This window comes from Mytilus trossulus, chromosome 8, assembly GCF_036588685.1.
Source record: "Mytilus trossulus isolate FHL-02 chromosome 8, PNRI_Mtr1.1.1.hap1, whole genome shotgun sequence".
In the NCBI taxonomy this organism is placed as follows: domain Eukaryota; kingdom Metazoa; phylum Mollusca; class Bivalvia; order Mytilida; family Mytilidae; genus Mytilus; species Mytilus trossulus.
In genome coordinates this window covers 72,548,614-72,575,606 of record NC_086380.1, presented here as the reverse complement: position 1 = coordinate 72,575,606, position 26,993 = coordinate 72,548,614, and the positions used below count along the sequence as shown (strand labels likewise).

The 26,993-nt window shown below is 36.2% G+C and overlaps 2 protein-coding genes across 3 annotated transcripts in view; both read right to left on the bottom strand.

The window, feature by feature from the left end:
- Positions 1-16,062, bottom strand: part of LOC134727963 (uncharacterized) — a 24,679-nt gene extending 8,617 nt beyond the window's left edge. Inside the window, exons 1-3 of the mRNA XM_063592361.1 lie at positions 16,047-16,062; positions 2,491-2,601; positions 1,624-1,753 (exon numbers count right to left, since the gene is read on the bottom strand). Coding sequence (XP_063448431.1) covers positions 1,624-1,753; positions 2,491-2,601; positions 16,047-16,062 — 257 coding nt within the window. The remainder of the gene's footprint in view (positions 1-1,623; positions 1,754-2,490; positions 2,602-16,046) is intronic.
- Positions 15,656-26,993, bottom strand: LOC134681383 (potassium voltage-gated channel subfamily C member 3-like). Of its 2 annotated transcripts, none has more exons than XM_063540986.1 (2): positions 26,205-26,993; positions 15,656-17,252 (listed from the first exon to the last, which is right to left on the bottom strand). In XM_063540986.1, exons 1-2 carry the CDS (start codon positions 26,835-26,837, stop codon positions 16,194-16,196), a joined length of 1,692 nt encoding a protein of 563 aa, XP_063397056.1. In that variant the 5' UTR covers positions 26,838-26,993; the 3' UTR covers positions 15,656-16,193. The 2 variants fall into 2 exon arrangements, with proteins under 2 accessions (XP_063397056.1, XP_063397057.1); XM_063540987.1 differs by lacking the exon at positions 26,205-26,993 and adding an exon at positions 23,881-24,551.

Sequence of the window (26,993 nt, the reverse complement as noted above, 5' to 3'; positions counted from 1 at the left end):
TCGAGATTAAGGGAGGATGGCTTTAAGTACAAAAAGAGTAGTCTAAAATGGATGTTTGATCATTAAACCATAAGACTCCTGTATAAATGTTCCGGACCATATGAGTATTTGGACCATACGCGTATGGTCGGACCATATGAGTATGATACTCGTTTGGTTATTAACGGGCCAGACCATATGAGTATTTGGACCATATAGGTATTTATTTTTCAATAATATGCATTAGAAAACTTTATAAAAAAACAATGATTTCTACATGCAATTGTATTATTTACAATTCAAATAGCATAAACTTATTATGCCAAAGCTACTTTTCATCGCTTATGGTATTCTTGATTGTATGCGTAGGGTGACATTTACTTCCATACGGTACCATAGCTTTTCTAGGGTCCTGGGTCATTCCGATTTGTCTACGATATTTTTTAAAAAGCTCTAGATCTCCGATATCGTAACAAGACTGAAGTGCATCATATCACCAGACAACTTAGAAAATTAAACTAGGGTCCTTGCCGGTTACGTCATTCATTTTTTAACAACAAAAACACGTATTAGTATAAAAATTCTGAATATTGCACTGCTTAATAAATACTAATTAAATGAAGATTCAAAAGTAAGCAAATTATTAGACTCTTTATCCTGTCGACTTTAACGTCAGTTTATAGTAAAACAATTGATTTCTTGTGTAACAGTTCATTAAGATATTTTTGGAAGTTATCTTCCCAGGTCGACATTTTGCCATTCACTCGTAATAACACATCGAAAAATGAAAAAAAAATGTTTTTTACTGTAGTTTTAACTAGTGGTGAAATTTACTGTGTGAAACTGCTTATTTTATTTTGTTATTCTTGTTATTATTAAATTTTTTATAGATCTATAATAAAATTACCTTTGGTAGTGTCTTTTTAATGACGTGACAACTAGAAGTAAACCTCTTAATTACCCCGACCATACGCGTACGGTCGGACCATACGCGTATGGTCGGACCATATGAGTATATACCCATATGGTCATGACCATACGCGTATGGTCCAAATACTCATATGGTCCGGAACATAAACACAACTTGAAGTACAATAATACAAATGACCATATGACTGATTATCTGAATAGGGGGTGTCTACAGGGGGGTCTCAACATGGAGTTTTGGGTACAGATTTGCAGCTGAGATTTCAACCCCCCCTCCCCCCATTCATATATTGTAGTCTTGTGAAATCCTGACCCATACAAATATTTCACGGCCAAATCATAACCTATTCATATATTCCATAGTTATCACATATTATTCTTTTTATACATCTAGACTTGATTTTAAACGATAAGACAGCATGTATACAAACATCTAATCGAAAGATGAAAATAATTGACCCATTGCAGAACTAGGATTTAAAAGGGGAGCTCCCAAATTAGGCAAAATTAGGAATGGATCATATAAATGTCCACGCATTAACCTTAAATCAACCTCTGATCTAAACATGTATAGGTGAGTGACTTTAACTTGAACAGGATGTCAGAAAATTTATTAAAATATAGATTTAAAAAGAAAATATTTCATTCTAGACAGTAAAAAAAATCCATCCTTTCTCCTATGACTGTAAATGGACGGTGAATAGAAACAAATCATACCTGAATGCTTGAGTGGTGTGCCAGTACCATTGGTCAACATCCTGTGTCTTAATACTTGTTATTTCCCAGAGTCCTTCTAAATCAATCTGTAAATACTGGTGGACATTATTTTCACCAGCAACCCAGCCTCCTGTACAGAATAAATTATAAATACAGTGAAATCTATTAAGAGACCACGCAAAGGAGCAGAGGCAGATTTAGGGGGAGATTTAGGCCCAGGGGACAAAAAATGTTGAATAATATAGGGAATCGTTAAAGCATGACCGGAGCAGGCCCTTTCTGAGACAGTCGGTGGGCCAATTAAAAAATTCTGAATCCGCCACTGAAGAGAGCAAAATATTGGTCTTTTAATACATGTTCGATCTATATGAAATGTACTACATAGGAATCTAAAATTAATTGTTTTATAACACAGGTTTTTGCTCAATGCAGGTGGTCTTTTCAGCAGATTTGACTGTACATTTCAACGAGAAAATGCACCAAGTCAGGAATATGACAGTTGTTATCCATTCCTTTGCTGTGTTTGAGCTTTTGATTTTAACATTGATTAGGGACTCTCCGTTTTGAATTTTCCGTTTTGCATGTACATTTATATAAAAACAAAGGAGATTGGTGCGAAGTATACGTCAATAAGACAACACCCAACATTCATTAAAATTATTACCAAAATACTTGAAGATTAAAAAAGTGTCCAAGAATGAAAAATATCTATTATGATAGCAAATATAACATTGTATAAACATAATCTCAACCCCTTTTTCAGGTCTTGTAACCCAGAAACATTTAGCATGATACCTACCTTCACAACTCAGAACCCTGTCAGTAAAATTTATTGTGTTTTGCTTTGTTTGTGTTGGCTTTACTTACCTTTTTCAAATTTTGCAGAGCTTGCATTATAATCAGTGCTGTATACAGAGGAGGCAGAAAACTGGTCATCCCTCAGATCAGAAGTCAGTGACTCATTGCAGGTAACTGCATCTGAAATAAGATTCACCTCTTATACGTATTGGTAGCTATTACATAGCACAGTGTACATAACCATGTGCAAGAAAGTTTACAATAACCGAAATATTTTGTTATAAAAGATGCATTTGTGCCGGTATGCATATTTTTATCTTTTAATTCAACCTTCACTGTATGATTAGTTTGTATTGATGGAGGAAGCCAGCGTGTCCAGAGAGGACAACTGACCTTTGAATAATCGGGAGAGAACTTCCAAAGGTTGTTCGCTGCTCAGTTTCAAAATTAATAACTTTTCATATAACTAGATTGTATATATAGGTTATAAATTGAGGAATCAAAAAAGCAAATAAATAAAAAAAAAAGGGTCAATGTGCTTGATGTCGAGATATTAGCCATTGTAATTTTGGCGGGAAAATTTTCTCTCTTGATTTTTCATAGGCTTATCATTGACCAGTTGAAGTTCTCAAATACTATTTTAAAAAAAGAAAAAGGGGTTCATGGGGATTTTTTTTTAAGGCATTCACATGGATAAAATCAGAGGATTCCGAAAATCTGACAAAAATTCCAAAACATGACAAGCAGACATCCTCATACAAAAATTATTGCTATATCTGAAAAAGTGTACTCGTATCCAACTGTTAGGTTTAAACATAATATATTTATTGTTACATGTATATATTCTTCATATTGTACTGACTTATATAATTGCTGTCATCTTGAAATTTTATATAGTGTACTTAAAATGGATATGGAGAGGATTATCTTATGTTGTTATAACTTGTATCCAATCCCAATGTATATTTAAACAATACAATATGTTTAAACTAAAGTAAGCTGTTAAAACCTTTAAAAAATGCACACACGGAGCAGTGATATTTTGATTAAAGGTATAGAATACAAGATGCTTCAAAATAGCCCTGACACGAACTACATTCAAGGCAAGCTGGTCCTACCTCCTTTTTAGAGATCCACTAATTAAGAAATAATTCATGGGGGCTTGAATATATCGTTATTTTACCACGGGTTGGCCCTTTATGACAAATATTTTACCCTGAGCGATATTCAAGCCCACATGAATTATTTCGATTCTGATAGGACAAATACGGCAATTGTTTTGGATCGAAGCGCTCTAGGTGGAGGCCATTATTTGCCGTTCCCATAAATTAACGCACTTTTAGATTGGCGTAAAAGAACGGAGCAAACAGAATAAGTGACATGCTCAAACTATTCACAAAACTTATTTAGATAGATTTGGATGAATTTTAATGATAACTTACTTATATGTTTTCGTTGTATATAAAAAAAAATATGGGCTTACAGTTGGAAAGCAGGTCACGGTTTGACCCCAAGTTTATCAGCAACAATAGAGTCACGTGACCGTGAAAATTCAGTAAAAATACGGACGAGACAAACCTCATATTAACTCACTAAATACAATTGTCGTAATAAAAACCTATTGACCTAAATAATCTCGAGTATCCATAGTTTATTCAAGTCAAAGTTCACTCATCAAATCAAAGTCCTTTATTCTTTATTTTATCTGCAAACTTGGAGTTTGGGTGAAAATTGTCAAGTCTCCTCATCGAAAAATCTAAATATCTACGAGGAAACTAAAAATGATGGGCTGAATTTAAGTTTAATAAAGCATCTCATTAAGACAAACACTCGATATGAATATCTCGGCAATAGTCATGTGCATAGTAAAAATTTACACATTGGAAAAGTGAAACAACAAACAAAGATCTTCTTTATTGCGTTTGAAACTAAACGTCTTGGAAAATTCTGACAGATCTGACAAATTATTGGTAGCCTACTATACTGTATGGATGGACAAAAGCACAACAATAGCAATAGAAAATACATTGCAAAGAAAACTGTAGGAAAAAAACATATGAAAAAAGGAAATGAAGGTCAGTTAATAAAATCTTGCTTAGATTATTATCTTTTTGCTTAGTAAGCTATAGTAATAAGAGCAAAAACTAGCTTATCAAGCCAAGTCAGCAAAACAAGAAAACCTACAAATTTTAAAATTTTATTATAATAAAAGCATTACAAGTTGAAGAAAATACTTTAAACGTCAATCTTTTAGCCGATTGATTTGGCGGACTTTTTGACGTTACGGACGACTGTAGTGCCACCTAATTAATTCCCCCTGCTATTGTTGCTGATAGAGCTTGACGACAACGGCCGTATCGAAGGACTTGCTTCCCAACTGTTACACCACATTTTAGCATCGTTTGTTTACGTTTCCTTGTTGTGATGATTTTCAGTATCAAAAGCGTGTATTTTCCCGTAAAATGCTTAAATTGTAACGTCATCATTCTATGACGTCGGGTATTTCATTCAATAAAAAACATGTGACGTGGGAGTACGATCGGAACAGCCAATGCAATATATTCATATTTTACCACGGGTGTGTACTCAAAGCGTTTGAAGGACGTCATGTTAGAATAAGTCTTTTATAGTCGAAGTGCACGACTGGCGTACGCAATTTGAATATTAGTATTTATGATGAATTTATTTGAATGGTAAAAATTATGGGTGTCTTGGATGATTTTAAGGTAGCACAATACAAAGATTTTATAACTCCAACTCCCAAGTTTTAAAATGGCAAAATGCTGTAACTTTCTTAATAATGCTTTGAAATTAATAGAAGTGGTAGATATGGATAACTAATAGATTACTCTTTCAAATAAATGCAATGTGAGTATTATGCAACAATTATGTAACCAATTATAATGTTAACTGTGTCTAAAATATTTTTCGCCAAATTTCCACTTTCAATTGAAATTAACTTCTGCATAGGTATTCCTAGAGGGTTGATTTTATTATATGTTGTTCCTATTGCCATTATCTACAAAACGGTGTCTCATATTTAAGATAGAATGCATAGAACAAATTTTAAAACTTATTACACATTATCTTCTTTTATGTGGTAAGGATGTTTACACTAATCAGAGATATATGAGAGAATGGAATGCCATGGGAACAATTTGAGATCCTTTTGAAGGCCATGATGTGTTCATTAAGATTTCGTTAAAATTTTCTGTATAATAGAGCTAAATTCATTCAAGTGAACTGACCGAGATTTTGCCACTAATTACATAATAATTGATTACATAATAATTGCATAATAAAAATGTCGCATTCATTTAAAAGATTAATCTTTTATCTATCCATTTATACCTCTTTTACTATTTTTGATGCATTCATAAGAAAGTTACACCGTTTTAAAGGTTAGTAATTGGAAGTATAAAAAAATTTGCATTGTGCTACCTTATTAAAGTATGAATGTTAATTGTTTAAAGTCGTCCAGTGTCAAATATTTCATATATATTCAGGACATTAACAAATTAACATTCTAATATGACGTGCTTCTTTAGCTTTGAGTACAAAGCCATGTTCTAATTCGAATTTAAACAACAACAGAGATACAAATGGACATTTTTGTTGGTGTTGCTCGCTAGAAAATTAAATAAAAAGATTCTAAAAGTAAGTTACAATTTTTCTGTTCTTTTTTTTTATTAATAAACTGTTGATTTTTCTATAACGTTTTTGTTCATCAATCAAAATGGCGACGTTTCTAGCGTCTACTATAGGACCTATAAAAATACTGCATTTGTCCTATTAGAATCGAAATAATTCCTTCATGTCATGCTCTATGCTCATTCTAACATGGGTATGCATTATATTTGATCACATTTTACACCTCGCTAACGCTCAGTGTAAAATATCGACAAATATAATGCCTACCCATGTTAAAATGAGCATAGAGCATGACATGAAGGAATTATTTCTTAAATACATGCAAAATATGGGATCTATAATTGAGGCAATCCGGAATATAAGGATGGGGACAGAAATTTTGAGAGCAGATTTGAACTGTGCAGTGTATCTTAGTTAGTTAAATCACACCGTAGAAGAGCTGTGCATTATTCACATTGTTGCACATTATCATTTTTTACATGCATTCGTATCCATCTATATGTAAGGGTGAATTAGTGATTTTTGCATCATTCATCAACTAGTTAAACTTTAATCTCCAACTTCAATCAAAGCTTTACACATACAAATTAAAATAACTTACCGATATTTAATTTGTGTACCGAAAGGAGAAATATCAAACTGTAAAATATTTCTATCCCACATAAATATGATAAATTCATTGCAAAATAGTAACTGTGTGCTGTACACATTCACATACACATCATAGATTCTATCTTTAAGCCATTAAATCTCAAGTTATAACTAACCGTAGAATACAAATCGGTGTAAAATGATAAGTATATATCATATTTGTGTCAAGTTGATAGAAATATAATATTAAAGTAAGGGGATTCCCAATGATTCAGCATATCGGACACCCTTGTATGGTGAATCCGGATATATTTGGTCTTAATATTACAAATAATATTTGTTTTGGTTCCTTTTGAGATCAAACAAATGGTAAACTTTAGATAACATTTTAAACAAGTTAAGGAACTGACTAGTGAAATTATGATTAAATCCGGATAAAGGATAGGATGAGTAACAACGGCCATATGATAGGTGTCCTAATTTTTACACTTCTATTTTAAACTTTAATTTAAAATTCAAAATAACCGGTATTTTAAGTTGAGGAAAAGAAAATAGTTTTAAGAAGTATCACATCACAACACAGATATTCGGTATCGGGTCATAGATATAGATAACTTCTACGCTTTTTGTTAAGGTTCATTATAACCTTTTATTTTTACTCAGTACAGACAAACCTGTGCACCTGAAAAATACTTTGAGGCATGGCAGGAAATAGATAATTAAATTTCAAATGCATTTTATGTTCAGAAAACTTTTCATGATTTTGCTATTCATTTCTTTATTATTATTTCTGCAGAAGCTGCCAACATAAACTAAGTCGGGAAAGAGGTTTGAGAGCTTTTTATTATATGTTCGTGATATTCTATCTTTATTTTGAGCCCTATAATTGTTATCCGGAAACGCCCTTCATCACCCCCCCCCCCTCCCAAAAAAAAATCAATAAACAATGTTTATAAGAGCCCGGGGCCGAACAAAAAAATATTTGAATGACTGGTCTTATATATTTTTATATTCTTTTGTTTTACATACCACATTTTTTTATTCTTTATCAAGTTTTTCCATTATTCACCATTCTTTATAATTAAGCACACCATTATTCTCTTGCTCTTTATTTTTTGCCTTTTTTCTATAATATTATTTTTTTCGCCTTATTTTGTTTTTGTCCATGGTATTTATTCTCTATTTTGTTACCTCAATCACAGTCACTTGTCTCAGAAAAAAAATGCCTATATACCTTAATATAACACGGTATAAAAGAATTCTTTTCTTAGACAAGTGCCTGTGACCTCCATCCTAACCCTCTTGATTATATTATAAATATGCACCCAGGCAACCTTGTGATTCAGTACTTATCGTGTATGGCAATAAGACGAAGGGAAGTCTTCCAGCGAATGCCATTACAAGGAGAAAAATAACTGATTCGGCATTTGTCTTAAATGAACTCTGTACTTCATCAGTTGTCGTGTACAACAAGATAAGAGCATATGGTTCGGTGGTTGTCATATATGAACTCTGAACTTCATCAGTTGTTGTGTACAGCAAGATAAGAGCCTATGGTTCGGTGGTTGTCATATATATTAACTCTGAACTTCATCAGTTGTTGTGTACAACAAGATAAGAGCCTATGGTTCGGTGGTTGTCATACTAGTATTTGAACTCTGTACTTCATCAGTTGTTGTGTACAACAAGATAAGAGCCTATGGTTTGGTGGTTGTCATATATGAACTCTGTACTTCATCAGTTGTTGTGTACAACAAGATAAGAGCCTATGGTTTGGTGGTTGTCATATATGAACTCTGTACTTCATCAGTTGTTGTGTACAGCAAGAGAAGAGCATGTTGTTAGGTGGTTGTCATATATTAATTCTTTACTTCATCAGTTGTCGTGTACAACAAGATAAGAGCCTATGGTTCGGTGGTTGTCATAAATGAACTCTTTACTTTATCAGTTGTCGTGTACAACAAGATAAGAGCCTATGGTTCGGTGGTTGTCATATATGAACTCTGTACTTCATCAGTTGTCGTGTACAACAAGATAAGAGCCTATGGTTTGGTGGTTGTCATATATTAACTCTGTACTTCATCAGTTGTCGTGTACAACAAGATAAGAGCCTATGGTTCGGTGGTTGTCATATATGAACTCTGTACTTCATCAGTTGTCGTGTACAACAAGATAAGAGCCTATGGTTTGGTGGTTGTCATATATTAACTCTGTACTTCATCAGTTGTCGTGTACAACAAGATAAGAGCCTATGGTTCGGTGGTTGTCATATATGAACTCTGTACTTCATCAGTTGTCGTGTACAACAAGATAAGAGCCTATGGTTTGGTGGTTGTCATATATTAACTCTGTACTTCATCAGTTGTCGTGTACAGCAAGATAAAAGCCTATGGTTCGGTGGTTGTCATATATGAACTCTGTACGTCATCAGTTGTCGTGTACAACAAGATAAAAGCATATGGTTCGATGGTTGTCATATATTAACTCTGAACTTCATCAGTTATACATCATTTGCATGTCGTGTACAGGAAGATAAGAGCCTATGGTTCGGTGGTTGTCATTTATTAACTCTGTACTTCATCAGTTGTCGTGTACAGCAAGATAAAAGCCTATGGTTCGGTGGTTGTCATATATGAACTCTGTACTTCATCAGTTGTCGTGTACAGCAAGATAAGAGCCTATGGTTCGGTGGTTGTCATATATGAACTCTGTACTTCATCAGTTGTCGTGTACAACAAGATAAGAGCCTATGGTTCGGTGGTTGTCATATATGAACTCTGTACTTCATCAGTTGTCGTGTACAACAAGATAAGAGCCTATGGTTTGGTGGTTGCCATATATTAACTCTGAACTTCATCAGTTGTACATCATTTGCATGTCGTGTACAGGAAGATAAGAGCCTATGGTTCGGTGGTTGTCATATATGAACTCTGTACTTCATCAGTTGTCGTGTACAACAAGATAAGAGCCTATGGTTTGGTGGTTGCCATATATTAACTCTGAACTTCATCAGTTGTACATCATTTGCATGTCGTGTACAGGAAGATAAGAGCCTATGGTTCGATGGTTGTCATATATTAACTCTGTACTTCGTCAGTTGTCGTGTACAGGAAGATAAGAGCCTATATATATGGTTCGGTGGTTGTCATATATTAATTATATATTTACTTCATCAGTTGTTGTGTACAACAAGATAAGAGCCTTTTATTTCTTATGCAGCAAAAATGCTGCAATCTGATTGGTTGACTACCCCGGTGTAAATAACATCCCACCCTGGTTCCCCCGGGGATAAATAAAATTTTGCCAAATTTTAATAAAAACATGAAATTTTGCCCAAAAAAAATTAAAATATAAAATTTTGCCAAATAAGAAAAAAAAAAAAAAAAAAAATTAGAAAATAAATAAGAAGAAAATGCTAAAAAAAAAAAAAAAAAAAAAAAATGAATTTAAAAAATTTTTTTTTTGTTAACTCAAAAGAACACAAAAATTTCCTGAATTTTCCAAAAAATAAAGTAAAAAAGTATTTGACAATGTGCGGCAACATGGACATTGAAAAAATATTATGCTGGAAATTTTTCATTACCATTTTTACAATTTTACATCCTGGTTTCAAAATGAGTAAAGGAATTGTTCATAAGAAATAAATTCGTTATCTTGGTGTAATCAGGGGTGTACGGAATTTTACACCGTTGTTGACAATTCATACACCCATTCGGCTGCGCTTCAGGGTGTATGAATTTTAAACAACGGTGTAAAATTCTGTACACCCCTGATTACACCAAGATAACTAATATGATTCGGTGGTTGTCATATATGAACTCTTTACTTCATCAGTTGTTGTGTACAAGAGAAGAGCATATGGTTCGGTGGTTGTCATATTTGAACTCTGTACTTCATCAGTTGTCGTGTACAACAGGATAAGGGCCTATGGTTCGGTGGTTGTCATATATGAACTCTTTACTTCATCAGTTGTTGTGTACAACAAGAGAAGAGCATGTGGTTCGGTGGTTGTCATATTTGAACTCTGTACTTCATCAGTTGTTGTGTACAACAAGATAAGGGCCTATGCTTCGGTGGTTGTCATATTTGAACTCTGTACTTCATCAGTTGTTGTGTACAACAAGAGAAGAGCATATGGTTCGGTGGTTGTCATATATGAACTCTGTACTTCATCAGTTGTACATATAAGAGCCTATGGTTCGGTGGTTGTCATATATGAACTCTGTACTTCATCAGTTGTTGTGTACAACAAGAGAAGAGACTATGGTTTGGTGGTTGTCATATATGAACTCTTTACTTCATCAGTTGTTGTTTACAACAAGAGAAGAGACTATGGTTTGGTGGTTGTCATACATGAACTCTTTACTTCATCAGTTGTCGTGTACAACAAGAGAAGAGACTATGGTTTGGTGGTTGTCATACATGAACTCTTTACTTCATCAGTTGTCGTGTACAACAAGAGAAGAGACTATGGTACGGTGGTTGTCATACATTAACTCTGAACTTCATCAGTTGTTGTGTACAACAAGAGAAGAGACTATGGTTCGGTGGTTGTCAAACATCAACTCTGTACTTCATCAGTTGTCGTGTACAACAAGAGAAGAGCCTATGGTTTGGTGGTTGTCATATATTAACTCTGTACTTCATCAGTTGTTGTGTACAACAAGAGAAGAGCCTATGGTAATGTGGTTGTCATATATGAACTTTTTTTTTTTTTTTTTTTGATTGAGTTAAGTCTGCTAATTGATATTTTATCGTATGTTTTTATATGTTGTGATGTTATGCTATTGTTTCAGATAAAGGGAGAAGGTTTGGGCCCATTAAAACGTTTAATCCCGCTGCAAATGTTTGCACCTGTCCTAAGTCAGGAATCTGATGTACAGTAGTTGTCGTTTGTTTATGTAATATATACGTGTTTCTCGTTTCTCGTTTTGTTTATATAGATTAGACCGTTGGTTTTCCCGTTTGAATGGTTTTACACTAGTAATTTTGGGGCCCTTTATAGCTTGTTGTTCGGTGTGAGCCAAGGCTCCGTGTTGAAGGCCGTACTTTAACCTATAATGGTTTAATTTTTAAATTGTTATTTGGATGGAGAGTTGTCTCATTGGCACTCACACCACATCTTCCTATATCTATTATCTGTACTTCATCAGTTGTCGTGTAAAGCAGGAGAAGAGCCTATGGTTAGGTGGTTGTCATACATTAACTCTGTACTTCATCAGTTGTTGTGTACAGCAAGAGAAGAGCATGTGGTTCGGTGGTTGTCATTCATTAACTCTGTACTTCATCAGTTGTCGTGTACAGCAAGATAAGAGCCTATGGTTCGGTGGTTGTCATACATCAACTCAGTACTTTATCAGTTGTCGTGTACAGCAAGATAATAGTCTATGGTTTGGTGGTTGTCATACATTAACTCTGAACTTTATCAGTTGTCGTGTACAGCAAGATAAGAGCCTATGGTTCGGTGGTTGTCATTTATTAACTCTGTACTTCATCAGTTGTCGTGTACAGCAAGAGAAGATCATATGGTTTGGTGGTTGTCATACATTAATTCTTTACTTCATCAGTTGTTGTGTACAACAAGATAAGAGCCTTTGATTCGGTGGTTGTCATATATGAACTCTTTACTTCATCAGTTGTCGTGTTCAGCAAGAGAAGATCTTATGGTTCGGTGGTTGTCATACATTAATTCTTTACTTCATCAGCTGTTGTGTACAACACGATAAGAGCCTTTGATTCGGTGGTTGTCATATATTAACTCTGTACTTCATCAGTTGTTGTGTACAGCAAGAGAAGAGCCTATGGTTTAATAGATTTCATATATGTTCGGCGAGAGAAGAGCCTATAGTTCGGTATATGTCATGTACGGCAGGAGAAGAGCCTTTGGTTCATTTAATGGCATGTATGGCAAGTGAAGAGCCTATGGTTCGGTGGTTGTCATACATTAACTCTGTACTTTATCAGTTGTTGTGTACAAGAGAAGAGCCTATGGTTCGGTGGTTGTCATACATTAACTCTGTACTTTATCAGTTGTTGTGTACAAGAGAAGAGCCTATGGTTCGGTGGTTGTCATACATTAACTCTGTACTTTATCAGTTGTTGTGTACAAGAGAAGAGCCTATGGTTCGGTGGTTGTCATACATTAACTCTGTACTTTATCAGTTGTTGTGTACAAGAGAAGAGCCTATGGTTCGGTGGTTGTCATACATTAACTCTGTACTTTATCAGTTGTTGTGTACAAGAGAAGAGCTTATGGTTCGGTGGTTGTCATATATGAACTCTGTACTTCATCAGTTGTCGTGTACAACAAGATAAGAGCCTATGGTTCGGTGGTTGTCATATATTAACTCTGTACTGCATCAAGTGTTGTGTACAGCAAGAGAAGAGCCTATGGTTTAATAGATTTCATAAATGTTCGGCGAGAGAAGAGCCTATAGTTCGGTATATGTCATGTACGGCAGGAGAAGAGCCTTTGGTTCATTTAATGGCATGTATGGCAAGTGAAGAGCCTATGGTTCGGTTAATGTCATGTACGACAAGAGAAAAGCCTATAGATCGTTAAATGTCATCTACGACAAGAGAAGGGCATATGGTTTTGTTAATGTCGTATACGGTAAGGAAGAGTCTATGGTTCGGTGATTGTCATATATTTACTCTGTACGTCATCAGAAAACTGTTGTTGTGTATAGCAAGATAAGAGCATATGGTTCGTTGGTTGTCATATATTAACTCTGTACTTCATCAGTTGTCGTGTACAGCAAAGCCTAGGGTTCGGTGGTTGTCATTCATAAACTCTGTACCCTATCAATTGTTGTGTACAGCAAGTTCAAACCTATGGTTTAATAGATTTCATAAATGTATGACAAGAGAAGAGCCTATGGTTCGGTAAATGTTATGTACGGCAAGATAGTAGCATTTTGTTCGGTAAACGTCATGTACGGCAAGATAAATGCCTTTGGTTCGGTTAATGCCATGTACGGCAAAAGAAGAACCTATGGTTCGGTAAATGTCATGGACGGCAATTGAAGAGATTATTGTTCGGTTAATGTCATGTACGGCAAGAGATAAGCCTATGGTTTCGTATATGTCACGTACGGCAAGAGAAGAGTCTATGATTCGGTAGATGTCATGTTCGGCGAGAGAAGAGCCTATAATTCGGTATATGTCATGTACGGCAGGAGAAGAGCCTTTGGTTCATTTAATGGCATGTATGACAAGTGAAGAGCCTATGGTTCGGTTAATGTCAGATTTTCTCGTTCTGACACTCTCACTCACCTAAATCTAATTGTGTTCGTGCGGAGACGACTTTACTCTGAAAATTTGTATATATGCTGCTAGTTGGACATTGTTTAACCCTGTTACATTTGTAAAATGCTATTTCAAAACAAGACAAAACAGCCGAAGCATGAGTTCGGCGTTTGGCATACAATCGATTAAAAGCATGAACAGTACTTCAAACGACAAACGATTCTTATTGGTCCAAAACAAAGTGTACACACACCATAATGTTTGTGCAAATAAATGAAATTTGAAAAGTGCTAGCCCTAGACTCTGCATTGTAGTGAAACAGTACTAATTTCGACAATGGAAAATACCTTGCTTCAGATGTATAGTACTGAATAATTTGGAAACAGACTTTGATGCAGCAAAATATCATACATTTATTGAAATTAATCTTTATAAAGAAATACTTTCATTTTTGTGCGCAATATAAATTTGAACTTATAACTATTGATTGTTTTTTTGTAGTAATAACTGTACGTAGTCGTTGCAGAAGTAAACAGTTGATCTCGATGTGATTTTAATGTCAATTTCTGATCTAGCGTTGATGAACTCGGTCTTATTGCATCAATTTGTTTGTCGTGATCATTTATTTGTCTTTTTTCTCATTTTTTAAATTTATTTATTGCAAAGTTTACTTTTGTCCATTTTTTTTAAAATATCGTCATTGTACACATTATCATGGAAAACAATTGTATTATTGTCTTTAATTTTTATGTGCTTTCATATGCCTTTTTTTTCATCCAAAGTGATTCAGATTATAATTAACACAATGTCAACTGCTGTACACCTATTTTCGACATTTTTACCTTTTATGTCTGTTCGGGTTTTTTTCACACATAATTGTCATTATAATGGATTTGTATGCGACTGTCAATACAAGTGAGAGGTTTCGCTAGCTATAAAACTAGATTCAATCCACCATTTTCTTAATAAGGAAATACCTGTACCAAGGCATGAATATGACAGTTGTTTTCCATTCGTTTGATGTTTATCCTTTTCATTTTGCCATTTGATAAAGGGCTTTTTACGAAATTGTTTATACTAAACCCATTGGATGTGTACTGATTATATTTTAAGTTTGGAATCCATGATGTATGTGTTCTTAATTTTACTTTGGACAAGCTGTAAGTATATGGAGTACTCTTTGATCGGTATTTGTGTTGATCTGAAGATAAGTCACGCCTTTTAAAGTTTGATTTTATTCTATACCACTAATCTCACAGCAAGGGCAAACATGTATTACTTCCCCTCCACATTCTTGTGTCTCACTCTGTTCGAAGTAAAACACAATTCAGTTGAGGATCTTAAAACTGCCATTCATATTCATTTTTGTAACTTGTTTTCTAAATTCGTTATATGCTCAGCATTTACGAATAAGCAGGTTGAAGAAAAGGCGAAAGTTACAATTGGGACATTTAAAAGATAACGATAGATGAGACTTTTAATCAGATTGGCCGTTAGTTTTCTTTTTTTAATTTGTTATACAACAACTTCGTGTCAGTTACTTTTGTCGCTTATTATACGGTATTGGTTATTGCTCATTGTTGAAGACCGTACAGTGAAAGATACCAAGAGATGGAAACAAATATACTGATATGTGTATTAATCAAAGATTCATTATTTCTCTGCGTTGTCGATTTGTTTTGTTTTTTGTTAGAGGCATGTAAAAACACATATTTTTTTGGTTCACTTATATATATAATACAAATTTACCTCATAATATACTTAAGTTCAGTAAAGCAATAACATTATTTTAATTGTTTGTGTAAATGAACATACCACACAAACACACATCATTTTAAATTTACCACAGCATTGCTGCAGTCAAACAAAATCTTAAAAGAACCACTAAAAATGTGTTACAGTCGATTTCATTGAGTGTGAAGCCGAAGGTAATATCTTTGGTTAGCTTGCTTGTTAAGTGAACCGCGAAGTCATTGTTATGTCAGGTAAACTGTCCTCCTTTAAGAGTAGACCATTCTAGCAGAAAACCAATCCATCTGTCTGTTGGACTAGGCTACTTCGAAAGGACGGTACTATACCTGATCAAATAATGACTTCACGGTTAAGCTAACAAGCAAGCTAACCAAAGATATTACCTTTGGCTACATACATACTACTCAATGAAATCGGCTGTAAAGAAATTACATATATTTTGCATTAATCTTGCTATAGCATCCCAATGTATGCATGTACTGACAATATTATAAAACTCATTTCAATGTAACAAATAACAATAATACATATTATAAACATTCCTCAATTTCTGTTTCCAGTGTGTGTTTGGAATCAATAACTACACTCACTTTGTTTATTGGCGGCAACCACATTCGATTGCGTGGAGGAGGTTCTGGCGAACTAGATCTGCTTTCTGGAGGGCTTGCTGAAACTTCAGAACTTTTCACCGAAGTACCTGGAATACTAGTTTGACTGTTGTATACGTCTTCAAACGGTAGTACTGGCTGCGGTAGTTCTACATTTGACGAATCCTCTTTCTTTTCGCTAATATCATTGGAAAATCTCAAGCGATAGTAAGCATGAAAGTTGCTAACAATAATCGGTACAGGCATTTGTATCATAATTATCCCCAATACAGCACAAAAACTGCCTACAATGTAACCAAGCCACGATTTGGGGTACATATCTCCGTACCCTACAGTTGTCATGGTTATCAAAGCCCACCACATACCATGAAAAGCATTATCAAAATTATCAGGGGTAAAAGCTTCAGCGCAATATATAAAGCTAGCGAAGATAGTAGTGTTAAAAACAACAAATACTAGAAGAAGCGAAAGTTCTGGCATGCTACTCTTAATTGCAAGATAAAGTATTCGCAGTCCTTGATGATGTTTGATGAAACGGAATATTCTTAACACTCGAAAAATTTCTATCGCCTCTATAACTATAAACAGTGTGACGCCATTTTTCGTATGCCAAAACGTTCCATGTGTAACTTCTACGAACAAAACCATCCATGCAGGCAAAATATACAGCATATCTATCAGCGTTGTAACGTTCTTTAAGAGTCTTAATTTCCATGGACATACCACAAACCGGAACACAAATTCCACTGTAAAGAAAATCAGACAAGCTAATTCAATAATCTGTAACACCGGATGTGGAACCGTATTCAACAATTTTTTGATTTTAGGTATTTCGTCACTTGTAATTTCCTGTGTTGTATTTGTGGTGCTTCCAAACCTGTATATAGACTCATCGAGTGAGACACGACATTCTGACAGAGTGGCACAAAAGAATGATAATATGGAAATCATCACCAAGATCATGTACACTGCATGCCAAATCTGAAATAATAATGATAATTATAACTATAAGAATATACTCAATATCAATCAATGCAGTGCATAATCTGGTCAAACTAATTGTTTTGTGTAGTTTAAGTAACCAAAACATAGTAGAGAACTCCAACTATTCAGATGAGACCTTGAGTTGTGATGGGGATATTATATATGTCTGTTAACTATTAGTATATGACTCTCTGTGGAGAACACGGACTTGAATGTAGGTGAATTTTTAGTTCATTTACAAGTACGTCCGTGTATTGTTACGGCATACTACCACGTTATTGGCTGCTTTGTCGGCTGGTACAAACACAAACCGCGTTGAAAGTATTTGAAGTATAATACCATGGGAAGAAAGAATAGAAGATGCCTACGAGAGAAAGAGACTGAAGTACCAAGATCTACTTGCAGAATGTAGAGACAATGGATGGCGGGTTTGGTTATTTCCAGTGGAAGTGGGAAGCAGAGGGTTTGTGGGACAGTCTATGTGGCGAGCATTGAGAGCACTTGGTATTGTTGGAGGGGAAAGAAGTAAACTGATAGGGAACTTGTGTAAAGAGGCAGAGACAGCATCGATGTGGTTATGGAGGAAAAGGTCAGAACAGTGGAAGCAGTAAAGTGTAGAGGCAGGGATGGATAGCCAAGACGTGGTTTCGGGCTGGGACTTGATCACCCCAGTCGGCGCACCTCTGGAGGTTGTAGTGGACAGCGCCGAAACAGCCGAGGAAGGAGGATTCACCTGAAGACGGAACCACGCATCTTTCCAACAGGATGTATTAAGGTAATTTAACCTGGGAAACCAGTGACAGCCAGGAAAGTCTGGATGACAACTGAGAACAGAACAGTGACAACCTGGAGAGACAGGAGACTTTCAGGAGAGACTGGGATCAAGGGGTGCAGAGGCTTGGCAGGCCGAAGCACATCTTCTGTGAGGAAGAACCCACTTACATCTAGCTATGGAACAATATATAATAAGACACCCCCAAGGTTGTGCGAGAGCGGGGGAGGATGAGCAACCTACAGGATTGGTAACACCGGAAACAACACAGGAACGAACAACGACTACGAATTTGAACAACGGAAATGTATGCATCTGTGGGAAAGTTTGCAAGAACCAACGAGGTCTGAAGATACATATGGGAAAGATGAAATGCAAGCCAAATCAGAGCATAACACAACGCACAGGGCAACCTGGTGAGACGGAGGAGGAGGTGGTTCAGGATACAAACCACAGCGACCACAGCCTCCATGTGTTGTACAATGAGGAGGACAGCATGGTAGAGGGGAATCAACAGGAAAAGGAGGGCTTAGACAACAACAGACAGCCACAAGAGCCAAAAAGAAAACCAGACACAAGTGAGAACATAAGAAGAAAGAAAGTAAAATGGCCCAACAATAAAAGTAAAAGTGAATGGCAACAGTTTGATGAGGATGTGGATGCAATTTTGAACACAACATTGGCAGGTAACATAGACAGGAAGATAGAATCAATGACATCATTTATTTACAACATAGGTATGGACAGATTTGGTGCAGATGAGAAAGAGGTGGTGAGGCGAGAGGGTCAAAAGAACAGAAGAGAATCCAAAATAGCAAAGATGAGGAAAGACCTAAGGCAACTTAAGAAAAGATATAATCAGGCATCAGAGGATGAAAAACCAGCATTATCTGAGCTGAGAGACACCATCAGGAAGAAACTCAAGATCACAAGGAGAGCAGAGAGAACTAGGAAAAGGAGGAAAAAGAGAGAGAAAGCAAGAGCCCAATTTACATCAGATCCTTTCCAATTTACATCAAGATTGTTGGGGAAGAAAGGATCAGGACAACTAAAAGCTAGTAAAGAGGAAGTAGAAGAATATTTAAGAGAAATGCACAGTGATTCAAAAAGGGAAGATGAACTCCCAGATATAGAACAACTTATACGCCCGGAAGATCCAGAGCAGGTTTTTGATGAATCACCACCAAAGTTGAAAGAGGTAGTAGATGTTATCAAGAAAGGAAGGGCAGCATCGGCACCAGGTCCAAATGGAGTACCATATAAGGTATACAAGAACTGTCAGAGAATTACAAGACGTCTATGGAAGTTAATAAGAGTCATCTGGAGAAGAGGTCGACTAGCAGAGAGTTGGCACAAGGCAGAAGGGTGCTTTATACCAAAGGAAGAGAAGTCGGAGACATTAAAACAGTTTAGAACCATCTCACTGTTAAATGTAGAAGGAAAGATATTTCTTGCTATTCTTGCTAAAAGGATGACAAACTACATGCTGAGCAACGAGTACATTGACATTGCAGTACAGAAAGGAGGGGTACCAGGTGTATCAGGCTGCATTGAACATACAAGCGTATTATCACAGATAATCCGAGAAGCGAAAGATTCAAAGGGAGAGCTCGCAGTTGTCTGGCTGGATTTAGCGAATGCATATGGGACAGTACCACACAAGTTAGTTGAGTTGATGCTGGAGAGATACCATGTACCTGACGGTGTAAGAGAGCTGATAAGAGAGTACTTCAACCATCTGCAGCTGAGATTTACCGTTGGGGATTTTACAACATCATGGCAACGTTTAGAAGTGGGAATAGTGACAGGATGCACGATATCTGTCATCCTTTTCTCCGCAGCAATGAATATGATTGTGAAGTCAGTAGAGAAGAAGAGCAGAGGTCCATGGATGAAGTCAGGAGTACGGCAACCACCAGGAAGAGCATTCATGGATGATATGACAATAAGCACAAAGACAGTTATCGAAGCCAGGTGGACACTACAAGAGCTTGATAAGATGATCACCTGGGCAAGAATGAAAGTGAAGCCTAGCAAATCCAGAAGTTTGGTAGTGAAGAATGGTAAAGTCAAGGAGGAAAGGTTTAAAATAGGAGACGAAATAATACCAACAGTCTCAGAGAAGCCAGTTAAGTGTCTCGGAAAATGGTTCAACAACACCTTGTCAGATAAGTTGAATGTGGAAGATACATATAAGCAGTTGGACGACTGGTTAAAGGCAGTAGATAAGAGTGGACTACCAGGAAAGTACAAGGCATGGATTTACCAGCATGGGATATTGCCTCGGCTGCTGTGGCCACTTCTTGTGTATGATGTACCAATGACAACGGTAGAGGGAATGGAAAGAATATCAAACAGTTACTTACGTAGATGGCTTGGAGTACCACGCAGTTTCAGCAGTGTGGGCCTATACAGTTTAGGAACCAAGTTACAGCTACCACTCAAGTCAATCACTGAGGAATTCAAGGTGACCAAGGTTAGACAACATCTGACGTTAAAAAACAGCAGGGATGAGAAAGTACGATCAGCAAAAGTAGAAATAAGAACTGGAAGGAAGTGGTCAACAAAGAAGACGATAGAAGATGCTGAATCACGATTAAAACACAGTGAGATAGTGGGCAGAGTTGCAGTTGGAAGACAAGGGCTGGATGTTACACCTACAGCAAAATGGAGAACAGCAACAGTGGAAGAAAAAAGACATCTGGTACAGAAAGAGGTACGATCGATGGAAGAAGAAAGTAGAATGGTAAAGGCAGTGAGCATGAAGAAACAGGGAAGCTGGTTAAACTGGGAGGGAGCAAGACAGCAGAAGTTAGGATGGAATGAGATCTGGAAGATGGAGCCACATAGGTTGCAATTTAAGCTGAAGTCAGTATATGATGTATTGCCAAGCCCAACAAATCTAGCAACATGGGGATTGATAGATGACCCAAAGTGTGTTCTTTGTGGTAAGCCAGCAAACTTGGAGCACATCTTATCATCATGCTCGAGTGCTTTGAAAGACGGGAGGTATACATGGCGACACGACAAGGTATTAGGGACACTAGCAGACACCCTAGAGAGAAACATCAGGAAGCCAAGGAAAAACAAGGAAGGACTTACTTTTGTCAATTTTGTTAAGGAAGGAGAGAAAGGTCAGAAAAAGAAGGTGGAAGGAAGTGGTTTATTGGTAACAGCAACTGATTGGCAAATGTTGGTAGATCTTAAACAGAAGTTACAATTCCCTCCACAGATTGCAGTAACAAACCAGAGACCTGACATCGTCATTTGGTCCGCCTCAACAAAACAGGCAATCCTGCTGGAACTAACTGTACCATGGGAAGAAAGAATAGAAGATGCCTACGAGAGAAAGAGACTGAAGTACCAAGATCTACTTGCAGAATGTAGAGACAATGGATGGCGGGTTTGGTTATTTCCAGTGGAAGTGGGAAGCAGAGGGTTTGTGGGACAGTCTATGTGGCGAGCATTGAGAGCACTTGGTATTGTTGGAGGGGAAAGAAGTAAACTGATAGGGAACTTGTGTAAAGAGGCAGAGACAGCATCGATGTGGTTATGGAGGAAAAGGTCAGAACAGTGGAAGCAGTAAAGTGTAGAGGCAGGGATGGATAGCCAAGACGTGGTTTCGGGCTGGGACTTGATCACCCCAGTCGGCGCACCTCTGGAGGTTGTAGTGGACAGCGCCGAAACAGCCGAGGAAGGAGGATTCACCTGAAGACGGAACCACGCATCTTTCCAACAGGATGTATTAAGGTAATATTAAATATCGTTACATGTTGCAACATACTGTTTTGTGCTGAGATGTGGTATGATTGCCAATGAGACGACTCTCCCCCACAAGAGACCAAATGACACAGACATAAACAGCTATAAGGTCACCAAACGGACTCCGACAATGATCAAAGCCCATACCGCATAGTCAGCTATAAAGGGACCGATACAACAAATTGACATTATGAACGAAATATTCGCAATAAAATTCGTCTTTGCATTCAATGATATATGTAACTAATTACAAACGTTTACACATTTGTATTGGCGGACTTCTGTCCCATGAATGTTTTCAAAATTACAAACATAAAATGAGCTAGCAAAACTTTAACCATTTTACCTAGACGCAGATCAAGCCATTTTCAAAAGTATATGTTCCAACCATAACATCTATGTCCCCATATAAAAGCATAAGTTGTCAAGCAAAAGGGGGATTTCCAACCCTGGAAACTCCTCCATTGGAACTGCAGGTGTACTGCCTAGCCAAACATGTAATCGTAAGTCAGGGAATGAGACTAAGTAAAACATTCTGAGATAAACACTCACATGGCAAGAAAGGGCGCAATTAAAACGGTAAAATTGTAGGATAGTGTCTTTGTTTCTGATGCTCGTCAAATATATTCTATATTTTCCTAAACTGTACGAATATTGTATATTTATATTTTCCTCAACTTTACTAATATTGTATATTTATATCATATTTTTTATTTGATCTTAATGGACTGCTTATTATTTGATCAACATCCAGTGGCACATATTTCATGATTGTCAGTTTTATTTTGTTTTAGGATTTTAAAACATAAAAGCGTAAATATATGAATTAGAAACGTATACGCATTCGCTTTGATAATCTGTATTTTGCCTTGTATGGCCATTAATCTCTATCAAAACAATCATATATATATATATATACCTTTTAAAAAATAACATGCAATATACTATTTAAAGTCCGATTTTGCAAGAGATGCAGCGCATTTAGGTTATCTAAGAGTCTAAGGCATTTTTTTGTTTTATCATTTGGCATCGTGCATATCTTTCTACATACATGTACCTAAAGTAAATATATTTAAACGCACACAAAACGGTCAAATGATAATTTATATTAACAGATAGTGTACTGAGTAACATAAGTAAAATATACAGAAACATCGGTCCACAGAAAGACAACTTTAAAAAAATGAATGTTTCAACTAAAAAAGTCCGAGTCAGCCATTCCATATAAAATATATGGCAAGTATTGTTAGATTGTTCTTAAAATGTGGGGATACGAAATAAATAGATACAAGAAGATGTGGTGTAAGTGCCATAAACATCTCTCCATCAAAGTCACAATTTGTAAAAAGTAATTCAGTATAGGACAAAAGACGGCAACACGGAGCCTTGAACGAACATCAAGCTATAAAGGTCACCAAGATGCATGACGTAGTGTAAAACCATTCATATATGAAAACTAACATCACTGATTCAATTTTTAAGGATGTGAAAGTAGGCATGGATGCAATTAGATACTGCTCATTACAGAATCTTATGTCGGTTCAAACCAATTTTTCTGTGATTCTGTATAGATTTTTAAAAAATATTTAGATTTGTAGAACTATAAAGTAAACAATGATTCGTCTTCAAACTAAATACAAGTGGAGCATTTTGTCTAATTTTTTAATAAATCTTTGCGAAAAAAACCTGTCAAATTAGGTAAAAAATTAATTTATATTCAGTCGTGTCCGGTCAGATAAGAGCAATGTTACTAAGGGTTCATTTTGAGTGATAATTTACCAGTCCCCCCCCTGTGTATTACAAACATCAAATAGTTGGGGAACAACCATTTAACTTCAAAAAAGGGAGGGGTATGTTCCAAATTTTACTGATTGTGACATAAATTATACTTCTGTAACTTGCTCTTACTTGACCTGTAGCAGGATGTCCTGCCACAGAATAGGCCGTTACATGTCGAAAAAATATATACTCCGAAGTCAATAGTCAGTAATATGAAAAATAAATAGATTATTTAGGTAGTCAGCGGCCCTCGCGTTAGGGATTAGGGATTAATCCTCAAAATGAAATGTATACCCTGTATCCGAAACAAACCTTAGTTGCCTTAGTAGATGAGCACTGATCATCTAAAAATTCCCATGTACGGATTCGCCAATTCGAAATGTAATCGGGGACATGTTTGCTCTGTGAACTGTAGATTTTTGGCTGTACTTTAAGTTCTTGTTGAAGACTTTCTTCGGACGCATATTCATCAAAATCCTCCTCAACCATTTTTTTGCAACAGTCAGTCATTTCGGAATATTCAATTTGCCAGTATGAAAGTTCCGATTCTACCAAACGATAACATACATTATGTGGTATATGAAGCTCCCCGGACTTGTAGTAATCCAAAATGTAATGAAACAAAACAGGATTTCGGTCGAAGAAGTAAGAATTTGTACTTTCTTCGTAGGTTCCACTGTTTGCGTCCAAATCTGCTAGTCTTGTCTTTGGAAATCGCTTGAAATGATCTTTACTGGTTTTAAAAACTTCTCCGCCAACGTTAATAATAATAGTGTTACTTTTCTCTTCTTTAGTAGTTTGTGTTATCTTTTTTATCAAATCTTTCCATCCCATACTTTTTCCTGGAGGCGGGCGGGTATGACTGGCCATTGAGTAGTGAGCCATCTTGTTTAGTCGTCGTTATTGTACTTCTAAAGATTACTTGTTACATCGAAACACAGCTCTTATGCAACAGGCGGCCATTGAAATATATGACGTCACTGAAAACGTCGACTTCTGCCGCGGTATTATCATTATCGTTTTGCCGCGTTTTTACGGGCATGCGAAACAGAAGAAATCTGACATAAACGATTCTTGAAATCTTGACATAAAATTAAATGCCGAGTATGCACTCTCAAAAGGTAAAGACCATGACTAAATTTTCAATATCTTTCACATTAATTACTAAGCTAAAACCCCAAAATCCTTTTTTTACATTAGCGTTTCTGAACGAAAACAAAAACAAAAACACAACAGTTACTTTTAAACGGAAACTCCAAAGAAATGTGTGTATGCCATCAACAATATTAGGGGTAAACTGGGTATGTAACGGTACAGTTTATTTCCGGTGTCACGTTCTTTTTAAATTCTAAAGAAATGATTGTACAACATCAAAAGTTGTGATGCCTTTGAGCATTATAGGCGAAAGTCCAAACATTTTTTAAAAGGGGATTCCGACCCCCGGAACACCACAAGACGTTCACATAATTTGAAAAAATAAAAATTAAATTGAGAATGTGTTCATGGGAAACACATGCTGCATCCACTTGCATACATTAAAAGTTATGTACAAAAGCGAGAAAGAGGAAACCAAATATCTGAGACCAGTGAGGGAGCTTTTCCGAAAATACCAGAATAGGGAAGTAGATTTTTTGATAGCAAGGGTCTTCAAACATGCATACATACAAGTACATGCAAAATCGGTACTTTTATTCTTCAGATTTGTTGTTTTTATATTTTTATCTGTATATATATTTCAAAGAATAGAATGACATGTGCACAATAAAAAGTCTTCGGCTGTTGTCTGCTCTTTGGTCGGGTTGTTGTCTCTCTGACAAATTCCCTATTTTTATTCTCAATTTCTTGATGTTTTTCAAGGTCATTTCTTGAACAAACTTTTTGCGCTTTCATACTGTGCTTTTTGAAGATAAATCCTTCTTTAATATATAGTTCTAAAAATCAATTTTGAATTCATACTGAATCATGAGAAAATTAGTTTGAACCAAACAATAATATAAAAAAGACGATGTGGTATGATTGCCAATGAGACAACTATCCACAAAAGACCAAAATGACACAAACATTTACAATTATAGCCTGAGGTCACCGTACGGCCTTCAACAATGAGCAAAGCCCATAGCGCATATAGTCAGCTATAAAAGGCCCCGATAAGACAATGTAAAACAATTCAAGCGAGAAAACTAACGGCCCTATTTATGTAACAAAATGAACGAAAAAAAAAATGTAACACACAAACAAACGACAACCACTGAATTACAGGCTCCTGACTTGGGAAAGGCATATACATAAATAATGTGGCGGGGTTAAACATGTTAGCGGGATCCCAACCCTCCCCCTAACCTGGGACAGTGGTATAACAGTACAACATAAGAACGAACTATAAAAATCAGTTGAAAAAGGCTTAACTCATCAGATAGACAAAAAATAAAAGTGGACGTGGCCGGGTACTTATGCATCCCGACACAAAAAGACACAATGAACAGATCTGAGAGTACTCGCAGTTATCTGACAGCTAGTTCAAAGCCATTAACAACTAATAAAAAAAATCATGCCTCTAAGACTTAGAATAAGGGCATATTTGGTTCGCTCCTTGCTTTTCTGTTACTATTCAAATACATGTTTAACAACTTACTCACCTTAGCGCATTTTGACGATGTAAAATCATCCAAAAACTCCCAGAGGCGAATTCTCCAAGATGAGTATTCATAATGATTATACGTTTTACTGTGAACACTATAAAGGTTTCTTGGAACGTTTCTGACTTCGTCTATCAATGCTTCATATGATGCTATGTCATTAAGCGATTCTTCCAAATATCTTCTGCAACAATCAGCTAAATTTGAAAAGGCCAGCCCCCAGAATGACAAGTCATTTTCAATTTGTCGCACACATACATCACGAGGAATGTGCATTACTCCGTCTCTATAGAAATCTAAAACACACTGGAAGATAGCAGGATTTCTGTCAAAAAAGTAAGATTTTGTTTCTGTATCATAGTTTGGACTTGTTGTTTCAAGCTCTGAAAGTCGTGTTCTTGGAATGTTTTGTAGGGTACTTCTGTAAGTCTGGAATAATTGTCCTCCGACGTTTATTTTAACTACTTCACCAGTGGCTTGTACAAACCTATTCAAATGTGCAGCTAACTGCAATTGGTAATTTGATAATTGGGGTTGTGCGAGCGAATGTCTTGAAGTACCTCCTCTATCGTCGTGCCCTTGAAAAGTTGATTTTCTTCGTGTTGGCAAGGACAGAAAATGAGTCAAAGTCATTCTCTTTCCAAATTCGATAAGTCATTTTCATTACCTTTGTAGCGTTCCATGAATTATTCTGAGTTTACCCTTCGTCCTTACAATGTTTGGATATGATGGGCGCGGCCATTTATGATTTTATTTTGCTTATGAAGCCTGACGTCACACATAAGTTCA